This window comes from Caloenas nicobarica, chromosome Z (assembly GCF_036013445.1).
Source record: "Caloenas nicobarica isolate bCalNic1 chromosome Z, bCalNic1.hap1, whole genome shotgun sequence".
Lineage (NCBI taxonomy): Eukaryota > Metazoa > Chordata > Aves > Columbiformes > Columbidae > Caloenas > Caloenas nicobarica.
In genome coordinates, this window is record NC_088284.1 from 42,578,456 (window position 1) to 42,598,603 (window position 20,148).

At 45.3% G+C, this 20,148-nt stretch overlaps 1 protein-coding gene across 2 annotated transcripts in view; it reads right to left on the bottom strand.

The window, feature by feature from the left end:
- Positions 1-10,405, bottom strand: part of GNE (glucosamine (UDP-N-acetyl)-2-epimerase/N-acetylmannosamine kinase) — a 39,855-nt gene extending 29,450 nt beyond the window's left edge. Inside the window, exon 1 of one of the 2 annotated variants that reach the window (XM_065656451.1) lies at positions 10,334-10,405. In XM_065656451.1, coding sequence (XP_065512523.1) covers positions 10,334-10,384 — 51 coding nt within the window. In that variant the 5' untranslated portion in view covers positions 10,385-10,405. The remainder of the gene's footprint in view (positions 1-10,333) is intronic. The other variant, XM_065656452.1, reaches the window with a different exon arrangement.
- Positions 10,406-20,148: the final 9,743 nt, after the last annotated feature.

Consider the following 20,148-nt stretch of genomic DNA (forward strand, 5'->3'; position numbering starts at 1 on the left):
TCCCAGTTAAAACTGCCAGGTGAGCTGTGCAGTTAATTGTAACTGTAAGCAACAACAAAAGTGTGTTAGCTAGGCTGGTATCACATCATGGGCTTGCAGCTTGTATCTGATGTTTCAGAGAAAGCAAAGAGGTGGAGGGTAAGACAATGACATACATGCTATGCAAAGGGAAATTCTGGGTTTTATTCTCTCCTCACCACAACATCTATCTCTCACATATTTTCTCAGTGCCTTATGCTAACACAAAAAGAGGACCTGCATGCAGATAACATTGTTAGGCACAGATATCCCAGCCAAGGGAGAGGAAATCCAAAACTATGTGAAAATTTGTTCCCTGTCTCAGGGAGGGTACGTGTCCACAGAAGAACAATGAAGCTGGTGAAGGGAGCTGTCTTATGAGGAGCAGCTGAGGGAACAGAGGTTGTTCAGTCTGGAGAAAAGAAAGCTCAGAGGAGACCTTATCACTCTCTACAACTACCCGAAAGGAGGTTGTAGCGAGGTGGGTGTCAGCCTCTTCTCCCAAGTAGCAAGTGATAGGACAAGAGGAAATGGCCTCAAGTTGTGCCAAGGAAGGTTTAGATTGGATATTAGGAAAAATTTCTTCATAGGTTGTCAAGCATTGGTACAGGCTGCCCAGTGAAGTAGTTGAGTTACCTTCCCTGGAGGTGTTTAAAAGATGTGTAGACATGGTGCTAAGGGACACGGTTTAGTGGTGGACTTGATAGTGTTAAGCTAACGGCTGGACTCAATGATCTTAAAGGTCTTTTCCAACCTTAACGATTCTATGTTAAAATCAAGTGCATCAAACCACCGGGTAACAAGCAGAGTTGTGAATCTCATTGAAATAACTAGGAATTAGCCAAACAAATCGCAATATTTTATTTAAAGCTGACAATGTTCTATAACTTGTTGCCAGTCTCATCTTTCTTATTGGAAAGATTGCATATGGTGATGTCTGGACTATTACAATATAACTGCATTTGCCTATATCCTATAAAATTTGAGTCAAGTTTCCAATAACTAGCCGGAGTTGCAGGATGCGATAGAAGCATGATATGAAAAGCAACCTTTGTTCTAGGGAATTCTTTGGCCAGAGGTGGTGAGATAGTATCTATCTGAAACCCATGCAAAGCACTGGAAAGAGTGTTGGCGACCTTAGTAGGATTTTTTCAGTTAATTCAATCTCTAACAACTTCAGCCTTTATCTTAATTTCAGCTAAAAATACCCACAAACCCTTTCGTTCCCACTCCCTCTCTGAAAATGAAATAGTGGAACTGACCCACTTTTTGCTGTCATCATGTGATTCATTCTGCTTGTGCGATTTGTTTAATCCTTCCAAAAGGTCTGTTTTCTTTGCGTGTATTAAAAGCTCTTAAGGTTATGGTTTGTCTGTTTCTTCTGAAGCTCCACTCCTGTTCAGTCCTGCTGAAATAAATATGATTGCCATTGCTGATTGTTGACACACATCAAACATCCACTGAGCAATATGACACAGTTCAACATACCCAAGCTGGTTTCAAACCAGTTGGGTTTTGAACAGTGATGGCAGCCTAGACTGGGGTGATTCTTGTGGTAAAATTCTTCCTCTCACTATGCTGATGCCTGTGCTGTGCATCTAAACCCCCTCAACCAGCAAACAACATAGTGTACTTAAAACAACTTGGGGTGTGTTCAAACAGGAATGAATAGGGCCCCTGTATATACTCAGAGTAGCTGGACAAAAGCCAGTGAGGAATCAACTTGATTAGAAGCTGTCATCACTAGGTAAATATAGTGGGTAATTTTACCAAATACTATATCCCATTTTGCACCTCAGCTACAGGTGGGAGAGTAATTTGTTATGCATACTTGGTTGAGGAAACCATGCAGAAAAAACAGCCAAGTTATCTGGATGCAAATGGCTCTCATATGTGAAAGGTCAGAAAGCAAGTTGAGTTAAACTTTCTCAGTTCTGGTTACTTTGGGCTTTTATCACAATAACAAGTTGTTTAAATAGGCAAGTTTGCAAGACTGAGCTTGATTCTCTATCCCAGTTTCAGTAAAAGCCAAACCCATGTCATTTCTGCTTCATTCCTACTGTATTATCACAGTTTTAAAGATGGAAGATATGAAAATTACCATATTCCAGTAGTGCTGTGGTTCTAATCTTGTGTTCTGCTCTGCACCATGCAACCCTCTGCCCTCACTCCAAGATTCCATTCAGTGGGTGCAAAGAGACTAAGGGTGGACTGTGTCCAGAGGACAGCTGTGCATGTTGGTCTGTGGAGGCTTGTGAGCTCTAACAAAGACGCAAAAGCTGTGCTGTCTTGGAGCAGGAAGTTCAACAGGCTAGAAGCTGGGAGAAAAGGAGGGGAGGAGGCAGAAATAATCATCTAGTGTTAAGACTGCCTAATTTTTCCACTTAAAGTTGGCATACAGTGTTGAAAAGAAAGAGAAATGTTTTGCAGTAAGAAGGAATACTGCATCAAACTCTGGCCTCTTGTAACTGTTAATACCTCCTGTGTTGTGAACAGGTCTAGAGGTTCCTGTTTGCTCTCTTTGTCCAACTAGTATCTCTTTTTTTTCAGATCTTTCTTATCCCTTCTGGGGATCTACGGCATCCTACTTCCATGCAGCTGTGTTTTTAATGTGGTAGTCAGCTGACAAATATTTGAAATATTATGTCTTCACTCGTAATTCCTAATTTCTAATTTAAGGGGTACAAATGCTACTACATAACTATTAAAAAAAAAGAAAATCTGTTAACCAGAGATCTGGTGTCAGGACTAGAGAATGATAATAGTAAACACGTATTTCTACCTTTTTTCCATATTAAAGGAATTTGTTTTCTGTGTAGTTTGTGGACTGTTACTTTGGCTATTAACTGCACTAAGACAAAAAATGTGATGAAAGAAGAAAATGTGATTGTAAAGATGGTTACAGCACAAAGCATATAGTCAGTTTACAGTTTCAAAGACATGAGGAAATTTAGAGACAGAGAATATTAAATGAGCAAAGAAGTGTAGCTGTAGCTGTTCACTAAGCAAAGGGTAAATCGTCCTGTTTTGGAAGCTTGTAACACAGTAGGTATCGTTAGCTGAGTTATTCAAATGTCCTCTTTAACCATATGACTTTTAAAGCAATCTTAAATCCTAAACTATTACATGGATATTGTAATTTCCTGAAAAAAATTCAGATTTTTCATTTGAACAGCTTGCAGAGAGGTAATGGAAGGCTCAAATGGAAGTCAAAAGCAGAGTGTTTTCTGTATCAGGCGTTACACAAAATATGTTTTTGTTTTTAATTCTGAGTCAAGAATAAAATGTCCTTATTTTTTGTTTGGAGTATCTATAGTCCTTATTTCATTACCAGCAATCTCCAGAAACAATTTTGTTTTTTCCAAATGAGAAAGAAAAATCAAGGAAAAGTAAAAACACGCACACAATTTTTAAAAAGGTACTGTCTCTGAAGAGTGCACAGAAAGCCTTCAACCGACAAACCTTCTGTAAGAGTTCTTTACTTGGACAGGAAGCCAGGACCTTCTAGATGATGAAAACCAACTCTCTGGAGTTCAAGATGACATTTAGGAAAACAAAAAAACCCCACAGGTTAAGTGGCTCCTTCCTTCCTTCCTTTCTTGCTTCCTTCCCTCCTTCCCTCCTTTTGATACTCACCTGGAAAAAGTCATGTGAAGAGCATGACTCAGCTGTTATTCTGACTTAACTTTAAGGATAGTCTAGTTTTCTCAGGTGGATTTGCTATCCATGTTCTTTTATTAAAGCTTTGATTTAGTACCATATGTTTTAATGAAAGATGGTTCTGAATTACTACAAAATAAAAGGAACTGCTAAAATATTCCCTGATTTTGCAGGAAGGGCAGCTCTCTTGATAGATGTTCTAACTTGAGCACACACGCCTGTAGGCTATGCTGAGTCCCCTTGGGAAAGACCATAGACCATTGAGAGACTAGCAGTCTATTCTCTGTGTGCCAGGAAGCAGGCCATTACAGATCACTTTTTGACTGGCCTGGCTGCTGAGGCAGTACTTACTAGAAAAGCACACTGAATGTCCCTGCCATTTGGCTAGTGACACTCCATGTTGTGAGACGCTCCACTTCATACTTCTCCTGTGCTTTCTGAAACCTCCGTGTGTATCTCTGAAAAGGCAGTTAGGGAATGCTGACACTGTATAGCATGATGTCATGCTTGTATTTTCCCATACAAAGTTCTATGACCTATCTCAATCTTTTATAATGTAATTGTAAGAAAAAGCATCCAATTTGATAGGGATTTTCAAAAGGACATTTTGCATTTTCAAAGCTAGGTACTTTGTGGGAAAATCAATATGAATGGCTTCTACCACATGAAATAACGCTGGTTCCTGGAAAAGATTACAGGGATCCTTGACTCTGTCCTAGTCTCAATTTTACATAACTTATAAAAATCCCCTTCCCCTGAAGAGCACAGTGTTGATGGGAATCTCCTTTCCTTATTATTTCCTCTAGTGTGGGCTGCCAAACTTCTTACTAAAGGAACAATGCAGCAGCAGTGAGAAACCTTCTGGTAGAAAAGTGCTTGCAAGTGGAAAAGTCCATTTAGTTTTTGTGTACTAACACCAGGGGACATGAAAACGTTCTACAGTTACCATCAATGTCCTCAATTTCCTTAAACCTCCTTAATGGGGAGCTTTGCTAATTTTCACTTCTGTCCGTAAGTTGGTTTACTCTGTACTGACATAGTGGTGTCACACTTGGACTTAGAGCATGAGAGGGGAACATTGCTACCAGAGGGCAAAAAATGTCATCAACTGATTTCTTACTTATTTCTTTTTAGTGCTTGTTGGAAATACATTTCTTTAAAGCCTAAACCTGGGTCCTAGATGGATGCCTTCATTGGAGAATATCCAAGGTGATGATATTTCTCAACACCTCCAGATCTCAGGGAGACCTGGAGACAAATCTGAAGTCAAAGCTGGCTGGGAGGCAAAAGGAAAGGGACAATATGTAAAGAAACACTTCAGAGAAAAAGGTATTTCCAGCTGACATATTAAGACATTCAGATTCAAACAGGACAGGCCACCTATGCATAACAGGCACATGCCATTTCTTTTGTATTTTGGCAGACATCACCTCCATGCCTTTTCCACACCCTTCCTGCATGCAGAGTGCCATACTCCTTGGTAGCTTAAAACAGCTGACAGGCTGGCATGAAACCGAGCCTGCTGCTGCCAGGGGAGGGAGGCAGCATTCCACCTGCGTGAGGTGTGAGCAGGTGCAAGATCTGCTTGGCATGGTTGCAAAACTTAAGGAGGAGGTCGCGACACTGAGGCCCATTAGGGAGTGTGAAAAGGAGATCAACTGGTGGAGTAACTCCCTGGCGTGCCAGGCAGAAAGGCCCCAAGGGGGAACCCCAAAAGGTGATGGACCCCCTGCCCTGTCAGGCAGAGGAGGACGACCTGAGACAGCCCCTGCCGTGTCGCTGTCGGGCAGAGGTAGGGGACCAAACAGCTGAGGAGGGTTGGAAGCAAGTTCCAGTTAGGTGTCACGGGCAACCCCCCTCCCTACCTGCTTTGCTTCCCCGGGTGCCCCTCCATAATAAGTTTGAGGCCCTGGATATTGAAGAAGAGGTAGGTGGGGACGTGGTGCAAGGCCTGCCTACAAGGTCACATAGGAAGAGGCGATCGACTCCACGCCTCAAGACTGCCTCCGATAAAAAAGAAAGAAGGGTAATTGTAGTAGGCAATTCCCTTCTGAGCGGGACAGAGGGCCCAATATGCAGAGTTGACCCTCATCATAGGGAAGTTTGTAGCCTACCCAGAGCCCGGATCAGGGATATCACCAGGGCACCGCCCAACCTGGTGCACCCAACAGACTACTACCCACTGCTGATCTTCCAGACAGGTGGGTAGGAAGCTGCATCCTGTAGTCTGAGGGGAATGAAGAAAGATTTCAAGGCCTTGGGACGGATGGTGAAAGAGTCTGGGGCTCAAGTTATCTTCTCTTCCCTCCTTCCATTTTCAGGTGGTGACGTGGGATGGAATAGAAAAATTACATCCGTAAATGATCAGCTTCAAGACCGGTGCTACAGGCAGAGCTTCGGATTCTTTGATAACGGCTGGTTTTATAAGGCAGCAGTCTGGACAGTGATACGTGGGAAAGGTTTATCCCACAGGGGTAAAAGGATGCTGGGACAGGAATTAGCAGGGCTCATTTGGAGGGCTTTAAACTAGATTTGAAGGGGGATAGGGTTGTATCTGGGCTTGCATCAGTGGGGCAGCATGCTGGAATACATAAAGACCGGGAGGCCCCCCCATACCCCTAGGGTGAAATCAGTGTACTCGGCTCGCTCCCTGAAATGCCTGTACACCCATGCGCGCAGCATGGGGAATAAGCAGGAGGAGTTAGAAACCTGCGTTCGGTCAGGAGATTATGATCTGGTGTCAGTTACAGAGACATGGTGGGACAGCTCACATGACTGGGAAATGGTCATGGATGGCTGTGTCCTTCTCAGGAAAGATGGGCCAGCCAAGCATGGTGGTGGAGTTGCTCTTTACGTGAGAGAGCAACTACAATGTATAGAGTACTGTCCAGGTGCAGTTGAGGAGCGAGTTGATAATCTGTGGGTGAGAATTAAGGGGCAGGCTGGCAGGGGTGATACTGTTGTGCGTGTCTATTACAGGCCACCACATCAGGGTGAGGAAGTTGAAGAGGCCTTCTACAGGGAGCTGAGAGCAGCCTCACAGTCACAGGCCCTGGTTGTCGTGGGGAATTTTAACTACTCTGATGTTTGCTGGAAGGACTACTCAGCCAGCCAGCCTCAGTCTAGGAGGTTCCTCCAGTGCATTGATGATAACTTTCTGATGCAAATGGTGGAGGAGCCGACTAGGAGAGGTGCACTGCTGGATCTCGTCCTCACTAACAAGGAGAGTCTGGTTGAAGCAGTAAAGGTTATGGGCTGCCTTCGTTGCAGCAACCATGAAATAGTGGAGTTCAGGATCTCGTGTGGCAGGAACAGAATACCAAGCAGAATCGCAACCCTGGACTTCAGCAGGGCCAACTTTGGCCTTTTCAAACAATTGCTAGGGGAAATCCCATGGGCAAGGCTGCTTGAAGGTAAAGGGGCCCAAGATAGTTGGTTAACATTCAGGGACTGCTTCTACCAAGCTCAAGATCTGAGCATCCTGACACATAGGAAGTCAAGGAAGGGAGCCAGGAGACCTGTGTGGTTATACAAGGAACTGCTGGGCAAGCTCAAGTGGAAGAGGAGAGTTTACAGATCATGGAAGGAGGGGCTGGCCACTTGGGAAGAATATAAGTCTGTTGTCAGAGGATATAGGGAGGCGACTAGGAAAGCTAAGGCCTCCTTAGAGTTAAACCTGGCAAGAGGGGTCAAGGACAACAAAAAGAGCTTCTTCAAATACATGGCAGATAAAACTAACACCAGAAGCAATGTAGGCCCACTGATGAATGGGGTGGGTGCCCTGGTGACAGAAGATACAGAGAAGGCAGAGTTACTGAATGCCTTCTTTGTCTCTGTCTACTCTGCCAGAGGCTGTCCTGAGGAGCCCCGTACCCCTGAGGCCCCAGATGAAGGCAGGACAATGGAGGAATTTGCCTTGTTTGATGAGGACTGGGTTAGGGACCAGTTAAGCAATCTGGACATCCATAAATCCATGGGTCCAGATGGGATGCACCCGCGGGTGCTGAGGGAGCTGGCTGAAGTCATTGCTGGACCGCTCTCCATCATCTTTGCCAAGTCTCGGGAAACGGGAGAGGTGCCTGAGGACAGGAGGAAAGCAAATGTCACTCCAGTCTTCAAAAAGGGCAAGAAGGAGGACCCGGGCAACTATAGACTGGTCAGCCTCACCTCCATCCCTGGGAAAGTGATGGAACACCTTATCCTTGGTGCTATCTTAAGACATATCAAGGATAAGAGGGTCATCAGGGGCAGTCAACATGGCTTCACCAAGGGGAAGTCATGCTTGACCAACCTCATAGCCTTTTATGAAGACATAACAAGGTGGATAGATGATGGCAGAGCGGTGGATGTGGTCTATCTTGACTTCAGTAAAGCATTTGACACCATCTCCCACAGCATCCTCACAGCTAAACTGAGGAAGTGTGGACTGGACGATCAGGCAGTGAGGTGGACCACAAACTGGCTGAAGGAAAGAAGCCAGAGAGTCGTGGTCAATGAGGCAGAGTCTGGTTGGAGGCCTGTATCTAGTGGAGTGCCTCAAGGGTCAGTTCTGGGACCAGTACTATTCAATATATTCATCAACGACTTGGATGAGGGAATTGAGTGTACTATCAGCAGGTTTGCTGATGACACCAAGCTGGGAGGAGTGGCTGACAAGCCAGAAGGCTGTGCTGCCATCCAGCGAGATCTGGACAGGCTGGAGAGTTGGGCAAGGAAAAATTTAATGAAATATAACAAGGGAAAATGTAGAGTCTTGCATCTGGGCAGGAACAACCCCAGGCTCCAGTATAGGTTGGGGAATGACCTATTAGAGAGCAGTGTAGGGGAAAGGGACCTGGGGGTCCTGGTGGACGGCAGGATGACCATGAGCCAGCACTGTGCCCTTGTGGTCAAGAAGGCCAATGGCATCCTGGGGTGTATTAGAAGGGGAGTGGTTAGTAGGTTGAGAGAGGTTCTCCTTTCCCTCTACTCTGCCCTGGTGAGACCGCATCTGGAGTATTGTGTCCAGTTCTGGGCCCCTCAGTTCAAGAAGGATAGGGAACTGCTGGAGAGAGTCCAGCGCAGGGCAACAAAGATGATGAAGGGAGTGGAGCATCTCCCTTATGAGGAAAGGCTGAGGGAGCTGGGTCTCTTTAGCTTGGAGAAGGGGAGACTGAGGGGTGACCTCATCAATGTTTATAAATATAAAAAGGGTGTGTGTCATGAGCATGGAGCCAGGCTCTTCTCGGTGACAACCAACAGTAAGACAAGGGGTAATGGGTTCAAGCTGGAACACAAGAGGTTCCACTTAAATTTGAGAAGAAACTTCTTCTCAGTGAGGGTGACGGAACCCTGGAACAGGCTGCCCAGGGAGGTTGTGGAGTCTCCTTCTCTGGAGACATTCAAAACCTGCCTGGACGCCTTCCTGTGTAACTTCATCTAGATGTTCCTGCTCTGGCAGGGGGATTGGACTAGATGACCTTTTGAGGTCCCTTCCAATCCCTAACAGTCTGTGATTCTGTGATTCTGTGAAACCTGCTCTGCATGGGGAAAAGTGAACAGCCTGGGGCAACAACATCAGTTGCACCACTAAGCACCACTGCCTGCAGTGGGAATGCTGGCCAAGGGGCAAAAAATCATGGCCACTCCTGGGCGAAACTGGCTGGCTCTTTGACCCTCTCTCCAGTGCCACCTGCCCAGCCTTTCTGGACTTGCTATCCTTCTCCCTGCTGTATGCCTCTTCTCTGCCTTTCCCTCAACATTGCACTCGCTTCACTTGTTAGTTGAATGCCTTCTGAGAAAAGCTACCTAAAAAATTACCCTACAGAGCTCAAGCACCCTTGTTACCCTGCCTGCATTCATGTCTCTTCTCCCAACCGCTCTCCATGTTCTGCTTGGAAGTTAATCTTTCAAGGGTTCTTGCCTTTCCTCGCACTGTGCCCATACAGCACGTGGCATGGTACTCATTTCCACTGGTACCTCACCAAAATAAACCTGATTAATAATCTTAAAACCCTGCCAAACCACCACCCAGGTAGTACCTCAACATGGGTGAGTCCAAACCTAATCTCTCCTCTCCCAAATAATAGACAAGGAAGTCCAAGTGACAAGGAATAAAGTGCTAGCTTTGGGAAGGTCCCCAGCTCCCCATAGCTTGCTATGGACTGAATAATGAAAACAGAATCCAGAAAGAATGGGCACAAACGCGCAACCATTAAGTACCGTTCTCCGGAGGACTTTTAAATGCCCAACACGTTAGCCGGCACGGTCGCAAATGCCATACGCCAGATGGAGAAACAGAGGGTACAAAGCCGGATCCCGCGCTGGCCCTGGAGGCGGCACCTTCCGTGACATCCCCGCGGAGCGGGCAGGGAAGGTCCCCGCCGGGGTTCACCACACGCCGGGTGCCGGCTCGCCCTCCCCCGCAGGGCTCACCTGGCGCGGGCCGCCTGCAGGCACCGTCTCGGCGGAACGCTGCCTCCCGCGGGGACAGCGCGGCCCGTCTGGCCGCTGCCCGCCGTCCCCGCTCGCTCACCCGCCTGGGAACAGCCGCTGACAAACGGCGGCTCCCGCAGCCTCCGCAAGGCGAGCGCGCCCGCGGGGCATCCCCCGCCCGCACCGCCGAACCGTCCCACCTCGGGGCCCCCGTCGGCAGGGAGCGAAACCGCTGACTTACGTGGGGGCCGTCGGCGAGCGGCGAGCGGCGCGGCGGCGCGTTGGTCCCCATGGAGGCCGGCGGGTTCCCGGCGCCGAGTCGCTTTCCGGGCGGCTCTACTGCTTCCAGGAAAGGGCCGTCGGGCCGCCGCGGGAGCGGCACCCGGGGCCGGCGCCACGCCGGGACCGCCCCGAACCCCTAGCACCGCCTTCGCCCGCCCCCGGGCGGGGGCCGCGCTCGGCTATGGAAGTCGCCGGGGGGCGAGGCGTGCTCGGCATCTCCCGGGGCTTCTCGGCTGTTCTGGGATGAGCCCACGCCGAGCCGGAGGTCGGGAGGCGTGGTGTGTGCCAAGGCTTTTGGTATTGTATTTACAAAGGCTGTGCCGGTATCCGTGCAGAGCAACGCTGGAAACGGGCATCTTGTACTCGGTTGCCCCACATGTTGGGCTTATTGCTTCCTAGTGTGCTCCTGTATCTCAGGGAGACATTCCTGCTGGGTACCGCCTGTGCATGCACAGCAGTTGGGAGGTCCAGGAAGCCTTACCATTGCAAAGCTTACTCTGTGGATATTATCAGTTAGTATCGATGGCACCTTGTGTTTTTAACATTGCCAAGAGTACGCAGATCTGTTCAGAACAACAGGAAGCTGCAGGTGTCTCCTGGCAAGGAGCCTGAGAAGCATGTATGGCACCTGCCTCAAACAAGCAAGTCTTCCATGCACAAGTCTGGAAAATAGAAGCAGCCAGAATTCTAGAAGTCTGATACCAGCTGCTTCTTGCCTTCACAAGGCTGTGCTTTGCTGTGGCTTGTTTGCAGCTGTACCTCTGACCGCTTTCAGGTCCTTGAGACTGCATGTTTGCCCAGTCCCAAGGGAGCCATGCAGTTGCCCTTCTCACACAGGGCTCTGAGCTGCTGTAGATACCTGTGTGACCCCTGACTTTCAAGGTCATCTTGAGGTGCTTGCAGTTCTTTCCTGTCTTTTGATTTCTGACAGCGAGCCTTAGTGCTTACAGAAAAATTACTTGTCTCCAGCCATTCTCTCCTTTCTGCTTGTTTTTTCCTGAAACACACGCATTCAACCTAGCACATAAATTTATAGCAGAAGTGCTCCCGTAAGCAGGTCAGCGTACGGCACCTCTAAATTTTACTGATTGGCTCTTCCTCTGTGACCAGATTTATGCCTATACACAAAAAATTCAACAGTAGTGGCCGTGACTATTGCTGAAAGATTTCTTTAACTTGTGATCAATGTGCTATGCTGATATCTGTTTTAATTAATTGCTTTGTACCCATGACAGTTTATAACTTTTGCATTCTGTTAGCACAGCATGTTTCTAGCTGCTCGCTTAATCCTGTTACATATCTACAAGGTATGCTGCTAGATAAAGCATCTGAAGGAATGGAAGAATGATGTGACTGCTGCACTTGACACCCACCCTAACTAAAACAGCAGCAGTTTGGTACAGGCTCCAAAGGAGGTAAAGGTCTGAGCTGTACCCAGGCCAAAAACACCTTTTAGGAAACCCACAAGGAAGCAGAACAGTACAGTGAACACTGATAAGTTGTGAGTGCAAGGACTCTTCTGTATACCTTTCCCACTGTATGCAATTTGACTATGAACTAACCACTTTATTCCATAAATATGATAGCCTGGGTGAGCCTACTGTGAGCTCTCTTTGCTAGACAAGTGTCGCTGTAGGGCAATGAACTTTCACTAATCACGGATCACTTTATGAGCTCAAGTTCAGTTTTGTATTAATTATATAGCTTAAGTAAATGCACTTTAAATAGAATTAATCACTTAGATTTATTATATACTGTCTGCTTCATGTTACTTAGTAAGTTAAATTTTCTGAAATCTTAAGCTGTATATTGTAAAGTTCCACTCATATTCACCAAACTTGTATCTGCTTAATGAAAACAAAAGCAGCTACAGATCATCATGGACACCTGCAAGATAAGGCCTGTTTTGCACTTTGCTGAACAAACCAGGATTCATTCAGACAATACAACACCTTTGAGGCCACAGGAAGTGCCTATGGACTGTAAACAATGTCTGCAGCTAAACAAAACAAGGGCCTGTCTGAAGACAGTGAAAGAATCCAATGAGAAGCAAGGAGACCCCAGACTGAAATATTACTGTTGGGCTGAATCATCATGTGAGGAGTGGCTAAATAGTCTGTAAGGATATAATTACCCAGGAACTTTTATTCTTGGCTGGGAACTCTGCAAAGGCACCCAGCTTGAGCCAACCCACTACTGTACTTCTCCATTAAATTATTTATTTCTATGAACTTTGATTTCTATAAACTGAGAGCTTACTTCAAGAGACCTAGATTCCAGACTTCAAAGCAAGCTGGCACCAGGCCACAGAGAGAAGGTAAGCAGGTTGAGATGCAGAATAATGAAACTCAGAAATCCTAGCCAAGCGATATAAAGAATCAGGTGTGCACATATAACCCTTTGGATATAAATACATATAATCCCTTACCTGTTTTCCCTTACCTTCTATGTTTCTTAGACATGAACTGTTGACCAGGTCTGGGACTAAGTTTGGATCCAGCCACATCTAGGCTCCTCTCTGAGAAGGAGTTTAGAAAGCAAGGGGGTCCATTCTAAACTTTGTGACTCAACAGGAGGCCCTCCCTCTACCATTTTGCATCTCCTGTCCCTGCAGAAATCACTCTGAAACAACTCTCACCTGATTTTGCTTGGCCTATTTCCTCCATGCAGTAAGTGATAAGAGTGAATATTGCCATCAAACTCTGTTAAGGTGCACTTTAAGTGACCTTAACACTGGTCTGCAGCAAGCAGGATCCTAAATCACTCATCTATGACAAACAATAAAGCAGCAACCAAAGACTTCAAAAGAGTGGGCACTTGTAAGATCAGAGGAGGTACTTCTTTAGTTTGCTGCGAACCATATGTTGCATTTTTTCCACCTGTTTTCCACATGCTTGCATATTTGCGTGGTTATTCTTTCACAATGAATTTTAACTGTGAGTTCTTTTAAGTTCTCTCTTTCTCTCAGGAAAATAACTCTCAATTATCTTTGAATGGTCATGGTAATTGAGAGAGGTTCCTGAGGACTGGAGGAAGGCAAATGTCACTCCTGTCTTCGAAGAGGGCAAGAAGGAGTACCCAGGGAACTACAGGCCAGTCAGGCTCGTCTTGACTCCTGAGCAGGTGGTGAAACAACTAATCCTGGAAACTTTTCATTCCTGGAAATAAGATGATTGGTATTAGCATGGATTTACAAAGAGGAGGTCCTGCTTAATGGAGCTGATAGCATTCTCTGATGAAATGACTGGCTTGCTAGATGAGGGTAGAGCAGTAGATGTTGCCCACCTTGACTTCAGTAAGGCTTTTGACACTGTCTCCCATAAGATCCTTAGAGAAGCTGATGATGTATGGGCTTGATGAGCAGACAGTGAGGTGGACTGAAAACTGACTGAATGGCTGGGCCCAAAGTGTAGTGATCAGTGGCATGAAGTTTGAGGCCAGTAGCTAGTGGTGCACCACAGTGATCAATACTGGGTCCAACACTGTTTCAACATCTTCATTAATGATCTGGTTGGTGGGACAGAGTGCATCCTCAGCAAGTTTGTTGATGACACCAAACTGGGAGGAGTGGCTGATACATCAGAGGGTTGTGCTGCTGTTTAGTGGGACCTTGACCTCACGTAGTTCAGCAAAGGGAAGTGCAAACTCCCGCACCTGGGAAAGAATAACCCCATGCACCAGTATATGCTGGAGGCCAAGTGGCTAGATAGCAGCTTCGCAGAAAAGGACCCAGCGTGCTGGTGGGCACCAAGTTGAGCATGAACCAGCGATATGCCCATGTGGCAAAGTAGGCAAGTGATGCCTTGAGCTACATTAGGAGGAGCATTGCCAATAGACTGAGAAATCTTCCCCCTCTATTCAGCACTGGTAAGATCACACCTGGTGTACTGCATTGAGTTCTAGGCTCCCCGGTACAAAACAGATATGGAGCAACTGGAGAGAGTCCAGTGAAGGGTCTCAAAGATGATTAAGGGCCTGGAGCATCTTTCATATGAAGCTGGTACTCACTCAGAGAAGACCCCAGGAGGGGAATCTCATCAATGAGATTATACTCTTCCCCTGAAGGAAGGGTATAAAGAAGACGGAGTTAGACTTTTTTCAGTGGGGCCCAATGACAGGCAATGGGCACAAACTGAAAAAGAGAAGGTTCCCTCCAAATATCTGGAAACACTTTTTTACTGTGAAAGTGACTGAGCACTGGCACAGGTTACCCAGAGAGCTGGTGGAGCCTCCCTCCTTGGAGATTTTTAAAAGCCACCTGGACATAGTCCCGGCAACCAGTTTTAGGTGGACAAGATGACCTCCAGAGATCGCTTCCAACCTCAGCTGTTCTATGATTCTGATGTTGTAAAATATTGAAAACATGCAAAAGATTATACAGGTCATGTACTGGCAGCTGAAGGCCATGAGGTCTTAAAGGTCTTTAAAATAATACCAGACATCTATGTTTAAATTCCTGAATTACTACTTGAGTGTGTCTTGGCAGTAACTTCTCCACAGAACAAACCTGTTCCACTCACTGTTGTATCTGTGGAAGGGCAGGGACAGGATGTGGATCCTTTTGAGGAGGAAGAAGATATTTGACTTACGAATGTTGCCTCATTTGGTGTGTCAGATGACACATTGCAGAAATTCCTGCAGTTTTTTCCCGAGCACAAACTTTTTACAGTGTTGCTTTTTCCATTTTATTTTTTATTGGTCAAGTTTTGAGTCTATTGTTTGGCAATTTGGATCCTTGTAGGACCAGGTGTGTGCTTAGTTTTTATGGTGGCAATGGACAATTTGAAACATACGGCTTCAACTATCAAGGTAGAAAAGGTCTGGGAGCCTAAATACCATTACAGATCTGGGCCTTGCTGCTTGATACTTCAAAGGCGGAGATTACAGTTTTGGTGGCTCTGAGCCAAGTGCCTGTGACTTGGAGAGAACAACAGGGCCCAGGAGACTTTGACAGAAGAGTTGAAATCAGAGTTGGGCACTGGTGTCTTTAAGCTGATGGCAAGGCTTGGGATTCATTTGCAATTTGGAATGTGCTAAATAGAGGGGAAAAAAAACCCCTTTGTTGATGAGAGAAAATGTTCAGGATTTTTCTATAGTTGCCTACAGGCACACAGTCTTTCCGTCCTACATCACCTGCCATCTCATCCTCCCTGTTTCTGACTATAAGATAGACTAAAACAGAAAGCTACTGGAAAATATAACGTTGTACTGGATTCTTCTCTGTGAAGAAATTTAGATCTTTGTTTGATTTGGGCTTTTTCCTAGTACAAACTATGACTGACAGGACAGCCTTGCTTTCATGACCATTTTTTGCTGTTAGACCAGTCCCGGAAACAGAAGCCTGATTTTGTCATAGTTGTTTAAGTGAGGGTCTGAAATATGTTGTACCTGAAATGTGCTGGATCTACACCTTCGACAGATCTTTGAAAATCAAAGGAAAACAAGCCCTAGATGATGCAGATTTCTTATATAGAACGGATAGAGTAGACATATTTGTGGGCATCATGCAGGAGCAAATATATAATAGAACCAAACTTGAAGGAGTATTTATTAAGCAAGTTTTCCTTCAAAGGCAGAAAGGCAGAGCCACCTTATTGCATGTCACTATTCTTGCATTAAATGCAAGGGGAGCAACACTGATTATACTGTGTGAGAGCAGCCCTGAACATGAGTTTGTACTTTATGTTTGAGATGAACAAGGGACAGAGCAGGTCTTTCTGCTCTTGGCAAACATACTTGCAATGAGCTGTGTGGCTGACACTCTTCTACAAAGACAAAGCTTGCATACATATTGAGGCTAGTTTTTTTGAATTCACCTCAAGAACAAGAGAGGTCCCTACTTACTTCACCACTTTGCTCATTCAAAACTACAAGATTTTGTACCAGCAAAGTACTTTGGCAACAGTGCAGCTCTGTGAGTAAACATGTCATACACTTGTATCACTTTTGCTTCAAGAGCGAGATATGGTATTCCAGTGAAAGCTCAGGCCTGTGAGACAGCTAAACCCCTCTTGTGGTATTTGTGAACAGTGCTTTAATACTGCACTTTGGTATACTCCTGGCCCTCAGAGCTTTGTTGATAGAGAGGCTGATCTGAAGCTTCCTTCTGGGTCTTTCCTGTTCAGTCCAGTGCTTTCATTACCTTTTTCTGAATGTCTGTTGAAATCTGTTCCTGAGGCAGAATTGAAGAAACCCTAGCTCTGCAGCTGAGCTGCTCTGTGGCTATGCGGAGCTGAGGAAGATCCTACCTGATTTTGTGCCACAGAAGGACAGGAAAGCTCTGAAGGACATTCTGGTTTATGTCCTGTCATCACTGGAGTTTTAGGCCAAATGAGGACCCGAGCAGACTAATTTCTTTAGGCAAGGACAGCAGCCTGGTGTAGAGGGACAGTTTAGGAAGCAGACATGTAGGGAATAAGTGATACCTCTTCAAAAATTCTGCAGCGAAAACCTACCTAAGTCTACCCCATAGATTTCACCAAGCTTCTCTGACATTCATGGCTGTACAGACCCAAGAACAGAGTGCCGTGAGGTCAATCCTCCTCTAACCCTTCAAAAGAGACTAGTCTCACAGTCCCTCAGTGTGTCCATCTTAATAAGTGTCATGCATACTTATAGAAAGGGTAAGAAAGCATGTGTAGAGTGCATAAGTTTAAAGTATTCCTAGCATTAAACCCACTGAAAAGTTCCAGCACTTCATATGTTTTGCAATTACTCATATATGTGCTTGCTGGTATCTGAAGTGTTTTCAATTAACCCCTAACAGCCCAACTGAAATACTTCATAAAGAAGGAAAATAAATCATGTTTGAGAGAGTAGACTAGAACATTTCAGACTGAAAGAGGTTTTGTTTGAGCAAGTTATGCACAATGAAGAAAGTCAGAGGTGCTGAAACACATAGTAGGCCTAGATGAATTCCTCTCAGCCCAGTTTTGAAACCCATTTTAAACAGCTAGGTCTTGCTGAATTTTAGATGAGGGAGGGCAACTTTTAAAAGTACTTTGGCACTTAAAATGTAGAAACACACCGCTGGGATTTTTGAATATGCATTGAAAGGTACTGAGATTCAGTATTCCTCTTCCTTCTAGTACCTATCCAATTGGGATCTAACTCAACCAAGACCTTCCTCTATCCATAGGGACTGCAGTGCCTTTGAGAAGCTGACAGTGTGATGCACAGCTTTGTCCTGAAGCAGAGAGCTCGGAGGATGCTAAGAAACTGAGAGTGCAGTCATTCTGGATTTCAGCCCTTAATGAAGGTAGGAAAAGTGTTAACAAACCTGCAGAAGGGCTGGCAGGACTCTAAGACTTGGCACTACCCGTGTGGACTGTTGCCTCTTCTTCTGTGTCAAAGGACTTTCAGGGGCTGCACATCAAGGCACAGCAGGAGGCAGGGCATGGTGAGCAGCGCTTTTTTTGCTTCCTTCTTCCCTTTAGGTCCCATAGTTTTTTTAACAAAGAGGTACAGTTCTCACACCAAACCCCAGCTCCACTCTCTTGGTTACGTAGTCCAACAGCAGCACTGTGCTTAGCAAACTGCTGCTATATGTTCTTCAGTCTATTTAATGGTATAGAGAAAAAGGAAGGAGTTGCTTTTACTCCATGTATATGACTGGCTTTTCTTAGGGTTCTGTTTAAGCTGCAAGACTCAAGGGTACATAGTTCTCTCAATGAAGGAGCAGCAAAGGATAAGAACAGCCTTACTATATGGCAAAAATCTGCAGTCAGAGAGAGAAAGCTGTAGCACTTGTGTGAGAATGGCATGCCTAGCACACAAACAACTAAAGATTGCCAGTATTTGGCTGAAATCTGCAGCATATAATACCTGACACAGACCAGTCTTTCCCTTCTTGAGAAGTAAAGATGAGAACAAGTCAAAAATAGCTCACAGAACCTGGCTCAAACATTCAGGAGTGAGCAGGTCAAAGGGCAGGGCTGTGGTCAGATGTCCTGCTCTGGTTGCTGATGATTAGGTAACTTCCAGCCACTTCTCCATCAGACCTGGGATGTCCATCACCACATTATAGGTGGCTGTTCTTTGGCATAGCCAATCCATATGACCCAACTTAGACACATATTTAGGCTAACATAGGTCACTGTGACACCCATCTGTATCCTTTTGCACATAAAGTTGTGCTGGCCAGACTGAATGAGCAGATACTATTCCAGCTTGAAATCAGCATGGAGTAAACCCACACCTTGCTATTTTACTACTGTTGTGGCTTGCTTATCTTCATTCTGGTTGTACTGTTGGGCCCCTCTTCTTTGAGAAAACTTTGAAAAGCTGCAGTGTGGGAATACCTTACAACTTCAGTTCTGCATGTCTTTCTCAGTCCTTAGGGGTTCTCCTCCTAAGGCCATTTGATGGCTGCAGGATGTGGTTTTCGAAACTCACAGACAACAAGGTGTGTGTATGCAATTTGATCAGGGTGTTTACAAGGAAGAATGTATCGGTAGATGATATCATTCAAGTCTGAATTAATAGCAGTATTTTATACCTATAGACACTTTTATAAAATAGAGTATTTAATACCTAAGTCCAAGATGCTCTGTTGTTGAAGGCAATGGGAGATCTGTTGAATAAAACTCCCAGAGGACTCATCAGAAGGAACTGTTTGCCACATTCCTGCAGGAGCTGCTGTACCCTTCTCCACCCCTCCTCTCCTCCCCTGCCCAAATCATGATATGGCCTTTCCATTTCAAATGGAAAAACTGGTTCATTTCTGAACCCAAATTTGGTTAGGTAATTAATCATGACCACGTGAGCAGGATATACTAGCTTTTTGTTGGAGAGAAATGAATGCTGCTTCTTCAAAACAGATGAAAAGGAGTGATTTCATTCCCTTCCACCTCCTAGATCCACTCACACTAGAAACTTCCTTTTATTTATATTTTATTTGCCTAGTCTCCAGGGACTTAAGTTTTATTTGTCCCAAAGACGTCAACAGAAAATGACTCACTCTTCCTTTTCAGCAGAAAACCAGCTGCTCTGTACCTGAATGTTTGTTGTTAGTCAATCAGTACCTTAATCAAGGTGTGCTGTGTTTGTTCTTTAACCTGTATCTCTTTCAGCTGATCTTTCAGGAGCGGTCAGGAGAGTATTACATCCGCTAACAGAGATCAGGAAGGATTTTCTCTCTAGAAATTCAGAAAATCTGAAATACATTATGTCAAAATCCTATATTATCTTTTGAGGAATAAGAGAATAAAAATAAAGCATCTGGGACTCTCTCTGCTTTCCCTTGCTCTCTTTCAGCTCAGTTAAAGCCAGTTTCTTTTTGGGAGGAGAAAAACAAATACATTTCCTGAGACTGCAAGGATGCTATGATCTGACACTGTCAGAGAAAACCTGTGCATATCTATAGTTGCAAAAACAAGCAAGTCATTCAATGATTCCTTAATGGACTCACCTTATGGACAGTTAGGAAGACCTTTTGCAGGGAAAGATTGTCTCTGAGAAACACTGTGTGATAGGATAAGATGAGGACTTCCCTGTCAATACAAAATACTCTATAACTAGTCACAACAACTGGTTTAGTGGAGTAAAACTGGTTCAAAGCAGCAGAGGAGGTACTCTGCTGTGTTGCCTCTGTGAAGCTTCATGGTGTGTTTTATTCAGGCCTTGCCAAATAGAGTGTGCTAGGATATAAGAAGTCAAAGTGGAGCTGAGATGTGAAAGAACCAGGAAGACCTGTAGACAAGTGTCCAGAACTCACCTGCAGCAGCAATGAAGGAACCAGGAAGAAGTGATTTTAAGTAGAGAAAGCCAAGTCCC